The 6841-nt window shown below is 41.7% G+C and overlaps 1 protein-coding gene across 1 annotated transcript in view; it reads right to left on the reverse strand.

The window, feature by feature from the left end:
* arhgap22b (Rho GTPase activating protein 22b) overlaps nucleotides 1-6404 on the reverse strand; it is a 42223-nt gene extending 35819 nt beyond the window's left edge. Inside the window, exon 1 of the mRNA XM_028568590.1 lies at nucleotides 6362-6404. Coding sequence (XP_028424391.1) covers nucleotides 6362-6404 — 43 coding nt within the window. The remainder of the gene's footprint in view (nucleotides 1-6361) is intronic.
* Nucleotides 6405-6841: the final 437 nt, after the last annotated feature.

Below are 6841 nucleotides of genomic sequence, written 5' to 3' on the forward strand. Positions count from 1 at the left end.
CTCTACATTGGTGTCTTCCATTTATCCATCTTGTAGTCTATGGTTAATGCCAGTGTTTTTACAGCTGTTATTTTCCCTGCCCTGTCTCCCTCCATTTCTCTTACTTTGACTCACTTTTATTATTCTCTCCCTCCTTACGTTCAGCACTGCTGGTCCTGTTAAATCAAAGCTCTGCTATTGCTGAGAGCACATAGGGCACACACACACACACACACACACACACACACACACAAGAGGATCCTTCGAGCCTTCTTCGTAGAATAAATTTTTTAGAACAATGTCAATAATTTATGCATTGCAAAGCAGTCTTAATTGCTTTTTGCAATTGGGTATTGCTTAACAATGGGTTTATTTCTGCCTGTATTGTATGTTTAAATTAAAAACAACATGAAAGCTCTGCATGGCACATTTTTTTTGTGTTTGTTTTACCTTCAGCAGCCTATACTGTCCATATGAGCTATCAATATTACTAGTATTCACACTAAGATCATACATATGGATTCTTAAAATGTATCACATACTATCATGCATTTGCAGATAGCCTCTTCTCAATTAACTGTCACAATAAAATACTTGGGTTTTCTTATGGCTTTTAAACTCCTTCATCTTTAAATTAGCTTTTTTTTTAATTTAGGATTTAAACATTGTACTTGTGTGATCACCATGAAGATCTTAGTCCCAATGCCACGCTCTCTGTTTCTTCCCAGAGTGAGGACATTAACCGATCACAGATTTATTCCATAGTTAAAACATCAAGGATGCAAAGTGTCTCACAAAAGTGAAACTTAAAACCCTGACTGGTTGTCTTACTCTTTCCCATATTTTGCCAGCTAAAAGTGGCACTCACCTACCGCTTCCTCCTTCACCCTTCTGTTTTTCCTCACTACATCATGTCCCTCATGTCTTTCCATCCATCCTCACCTTGCCAGTGTTAGTGTTATTAAAGAGCTCCACTGTTTAACACATCAGCTGTTCTGGATCACAGACTGAGTGGAACATACACTGGCCGATGATTCACGCCTGAGTCACAACAACTGATTTTTGTCTGTGTGTGTGTGTGTGGGCTTGTTTAACTATATTTGTGGGGTCCAAAAACCGGGAGTCCAGTTTACTTGTGTGGTCCCACCAGCTTTGTGGGGCCAAAATTCTGGACCCCACGAGTTTAAAGGGCTGTTTGAGGGTTAAGACTGGATTTTAGGATTAGGGTTAGAATTAGGTTATGGTAAGGGTGAGGGTAAGGGTTAAGGTTAGGCATTTAGTTAAGGTAAGGGGCTAGGGAATGCATTATGTCAATGACGGGTCCCCACAAAGATAGTGCCACAAACTTGTGTGTGTGTGTGTGTGTGTGTGTGTGTGTGTGTGTGTGTGTGGCTCTGCTACCCGCTGCGCCAATTTGGACCTTCTGCTTAGAGTGATTCAGAGCTTCCTTGGCTTGGGTGGAGCTGCTCTGTGGTCACTTCTCCAACTATCAGCTACAATGCTGAAAAAGGCTGTTTAACTGTAAAAGTGCACTTTATGCATAATCACTGCAATTGACCAAAAACAGAGAGCGCAATTGTGGCTCATTCATATACAGTAGATAGCAGTTATGGAGGGGCTGAGTCAAACAATAGGGGCTCAACATCATGCCTGACTCTGTGTTCAGATGTACTGTATGCCCACATTTGTTTATCATGTCGTACCTCAATGATAATTTATGTAAATTGGTGCGTGTGTCATGCTATTTCAGGGTCGTGGCTGAATAATTGTAGGTATGGAGTTAAATATCCAGGAACACCAGATGGACTGGCCACTCAATCAGTCATGAGCTCATACATGATATCTTGAACGTGTGTTGGTTAGGAGGGGGGAGTTCAGCAGAGCGTATTCTGTACACCGTTTATCATTTCCGGGACTGTCAGGTGCCGCCGGAAATTCCGCCCGATGTCCCTCATTTTCAGCCGAATGTCTGTCACCTTCCGCTTTCTTTGTATTGGCATTCTAAACTCCGGTCAATTTATGAGCACTTTAGTTAACTGCTCCTCAGATCTTTGCAGGGTGAATCCACAGAGCTAGCTAGACTATCTGTCCAATCTGAGCTTTCTGTTGCACGACTAAAACAGCTTTTGAACGTACACGTGTTCCACCAAAACAAGTTCCTTCCCGAGGCTATTTTGCAGAGTCACCATTGCTCCGTCCAGCGCTTGGCGCCGCCCAATATGATTGTGATTGGTTCAAAGATCTGCCAATAAACCAAAGCACATTTTTCTCCTATTTTATCCTACTTTGCCCATGCACAATTCTATCTTAACACTTTGTGATGTTGTAGACAACCGTCTACTACTTGGAGAATGACCTGTTTGCTGTACCTGGCAATATTTGTTAATAAATCGTATTTGACACTGTCATTTCATTGATCTTATGGATTATGAGTAAATTTCTTACAGTTTATGTAATAAGTAGCTGTTATAAAATGTTGCTTAGTGATTCTCAATTTCCACTACTACAGCAACCCTGTTGGAATGTTCCACATACACCATGGCTGTCCCTCTAATGCCACTGCTTAAAGTCCTTAATGTGACTGACAAGCGCTAGCATGTTTCCAGCTTGCTAGTGTGTTGGCGGTTAGCTCGCCAAATACAATTGTTCAACAACTAGCCCTACTAGTCCCTGTATTCGGGTAGAAGTTGAAATATCAGATACAGTTATCTCAAGACCTGGGCAAATACAGCCCAGGGAGAATGCTTTATTTGGGTAAAGTAATCCTTCAAAAAGTCTGCATTTAGGGTTCTACAAAACCATACCACCTGGGATTCTGTAGTTTCCGTTTATTTGCCCAAATGCAATATGGTTGGCGATGTTTATGCTTTTTCGACGAATCAAATGAGAAATGTAAATACTGAAATTCAGACAGTCTTCGTAAGCACTGTGTCCATAAAAAGTATGCAAGTAATGTTACAGCATATATATGTTATAGCACTCAAACAGTCTCTAGGCCTCCATGCGCTTAATGCAGTTTGGACCTTTATCATTTATCATGATAGCAGGAAATGGATTTATGGCTCTTATGCACATCACAGAGGAGCCCATCCATTAGCGTGGCAAGGTGGGTACTCCACAATAGCAATACAATGCTACACTGATGGCTAAATCACATACAAGCACACACAGGCATGTTGGAGGAATTCAATTTCATTAATCTGGTTGTTGTGTAGTGATTTATGGCTCGTGGAAAATGGCAAAGAGAGTTACAGGTGCATCAGTGCGTGGCTTCCAGTTAGGCCATCACTGTTGATTAATGTGTTAACCAATGTGTGTGTGTGTGTGTGTGTGTGTGTTTGGCAGCCATCCTTGACAAGCTGGAGGTGTGGCCAATAATATACAGCCTGTATGTGAAAACTGCAGTGGAGCAGAACTGATCTGCAGCAGCGTGTATCTGTGCATTTCGGTGCATCTTTTTATCTCCACATGCACATTACCTAAGTGTGTCAGTGTGTGAATTTTTTATCCACGCTGCACGCTTTTCTTGCTCACAGTATCTGAGGATGTTCATTCATATGCCTAGGAAAGGCAGGATGTCAGGACTTTGATCATAAAACCATGGTAACGCTGATCAAAAAGACGCAGCAAGAGAATGAAGCAGCTGATATGTGGGCAATTAAAGCTGCTACAAGATTTCTGGTGCCAGCCAATGACAAATGCTTTAATATGTCGTTGGTTGTAGCACTTACTGAAGCATAGCAGTCAGATTTTTCTTTTATGGAGCAGATGTTGCTGATGAATTTGTTCCTAATTAGAGAAATTCTTCTACTGGCATCCTACATTAGTAGCAAATTGGGTTTTTACTTACACAAGCATTTCCAATTAAAAGTTGCTCTGAACGGAACACATAATCGTTTAATAATCTAGAGCAGGTCGAAATAATTAGTTGGGTAAAGAATGTTTTAGCAATAGTTCAACATTTTGGGAAACACGCTTACTTCCTTTCTTGGTTAGATGAGAAAATGGATACCACTATCATGTCTGTACGCTAAATATGATGCTAGAGCTAGCAGGAGATTAGTTTGGATTAGCATGAAGACAGGGACCAGGTAGAAACAGCCTAAAACAGTTAAATTATTGTACAGAATAAGCAAACAAGTTAATTAGGGAGTTGTAAAGGTGCCCCGAGCTTCTGGTCTTTATGCTAAGCTAAGGGTCTCCGGCTCTAGCTTCATATTTAGCGCATTTGAGTGTCAATCTTCTTAACAAACTCCCACCAAGAGCAGCAAATAAAGGTTTTTTCCAAAATGTCGGACTGTTCTTTTAAGCAGAGCTCAGTGAATAAAGAGGCAAGAGACAAGGAAGACGACATAGGCTAGTAAAACCTAGTTAGTGTGTCACAATGTAGCCATTTTAGCTAACCTTAGATAGAAGACAAGCTAACCTTCCAAATCCAAAGAAGACACAGTAGCCTATATGCAGTACTGCAATACTCTTTACTACAATACTGTTTATGCTCGTAAACTTGTAAATTAACCAAATTAAAACAAGACATAGCTTATACTATATAGCATGGCTATACCCAACCCTCAAGGCAGTTTGTGAAATGGTCATGTTATTTAATCCATAGACCTCAGTACACCTCAAATACATTTTTCCCAAATATAGTTTCTGTCATTCTAGGTTGTTCTTGTCACACTGGTGTTTGTTCAAGTCTTCATTGTCTGTTTGTTTTTTTATTAGTTATTTGATGCTCAAGAAAAGGGAGAAATGCCATGATTGACAGCTGGGATTGACTCATGATTGGCTGGGCGTGTGTATGCGCAGATTCTGGCTCCAAAATGACAAGATGGCAGCGCCCGTATTCGGGATATTTTGGCTTCACTTTTTTTTTCAGTGGGAGGAAGTGGAGACGCGTCGTCCATCTTCATATACAGTCTGTGATCTATACTATTTATCATAATAAATACTGGCTTTCCAAATTTAAAAGTCATGCTGTATCTTATATGTAGCATATCTAAGCTAATTAGCTCGTCACTGACCTTCCAAAGTCAAACATGGCATATTATATCTAAGCTAGTTATCTTGTCGCTGACCTTCCAGCATCATGAATGTCCCAGCCATGAATGATCAATAAAAAAAGTCAATTTGTTTTACTGATTCATATTTTGAGTGTCCTTTTCTGACATTTTGCCAGTCAGACAGGGTGCAACCATCTTAAATGTCATACGCTCACTGGTCAGTCTCTTTCTTGACCTGCTTTAACCTCAGCTGAGTATCTACTACACTACAACATCTGTCACATATCCGTTTGTTCACGGCCTCCATGCAACAAATGGGACGCTGTCAGCAGTAAGGCTCCAATTTGCAGAAGGTATGCAAAGACTGCTTCTCACGCTGAATCATAGAGTCGCTTTAATCTCTTTAATTTTCACCGTCTTAACAGAAACGCAGCAAGAACGAGTGGTATTTCCAAAACCTTAAATGTAACAAGACGGATGCCTTTTTTCATTTTATTATGTTTTGTGTATTTGGTCTTCTCTAAATGCGCATTAAACCTTATTTGTCACAACATTTACTTAATGGCACTGCTAAACCATCATGTTAAAATTAATTGACGCACCCTAAACGTGACGTTGTAATCAATTAAGTGCTTATTCACAAGATGTACACGCTTACTCATCAAGCCAGTTGAATCTGCTCTTATGCAAATACAGATTTAATCCACTTTGCTACCAATTTCATGCCGCTCCAGCGAGGAGGTTTTACACATCACGCTCCCATTCTTGGTAAGTATTCATTTCATCTTAATCAGATCCAGCTGTATAATTGCAGTGAGCGCCCAGGAAGGAAGAACACACATTTGCACACATAGTATTAATTCGTCCATCCACACAGTGTGAGGGAACACACACACACACACACAGAGCAGCAGCTGACAGCAGCCTGATAGTGCTGACCGTTGCAGTGAAGAAACTAGAGATGCTGCACGCTCCGCTTAATAGAATTCACACCGGCAGCATCGGCCAGCTGTAGTAGAATGCTAATGAACGCTGGAGCTTTCCTGCGTGGGCAGACCTGCCTCTTCATTCAGAAATGTGTGACTGCAGCAGGAAGATAGATGGAGTTCAGAAAAAGTGATTCTGCCGGCATATTCTCGTGTAAAATCTGAATTCTAAGACAAGGATCACTTATTTTTCTCAAAATGCAATATATTTGTAAAAGTGCAGGTAAAAGCATCACTGACACATCTGATCAGATGAACTACCGTAATAGTCCATGTCAGATAGAACATGATATGTCACTATGGAGTTATGGATGGACGGATGGATGGATGGATGGATGAATAAGTAGCCAATGCAGGGTGGGTAGATATGAAAGTAAACAAACCGAGTCCTACCTCTCCTGGTCTGTCTGATCTTTGGGCTCAGCATGGCTGTCATCGCTCGTCCACGCTCTCTCCTCTTGGCATGTTCGTGTACATCCGAGCACCCCACCCCTGTCTCTCCCTCTGCCGCTCCGTGTCTCTGCCTCTCTCCTCTTCTTCTCTCTCTGACCTTCTGCAGTGCGGCCGGCAGCTAAGGGGGTTGGGTGAACAGGGGAGGGGAGGAGAATGGAAAGAGAAGGGGGTGGGTGAAGGAGGAGGTGGAACTACCCCTCTTTTTTTTTCTTTTTTTTCTACGCACACGCCCAGTGGCCTCCACCCCTCCTTGTTACATTATTCATAGCGGTAGGCTACATCCGCCTGGGGTTGATGGAGGAGGAGGTTTTTGGGGTGGGTCTCCCACCGGCAGAGCATGGACCTCACCGGCTGACAGACAGATGCCTGGCTTTAAGTGTTGTTATTTTCTAGCTTTTTCATTAAGATCTGCTTGTTTGT

Source organism: Perca flavescens, chromosome 21 (assembly GCF_004354835.1).
Source record: "Perca flavescens isolate YP-PL-M2 chromosome 21, PFLA_1.0, whole genome shotgun sequence".
Lineage (NCBI taxonomy): Eukaryota > Metazoa > Chordata > Actinopteri > Perciformes > Percidae > Perca > Perca flavescens.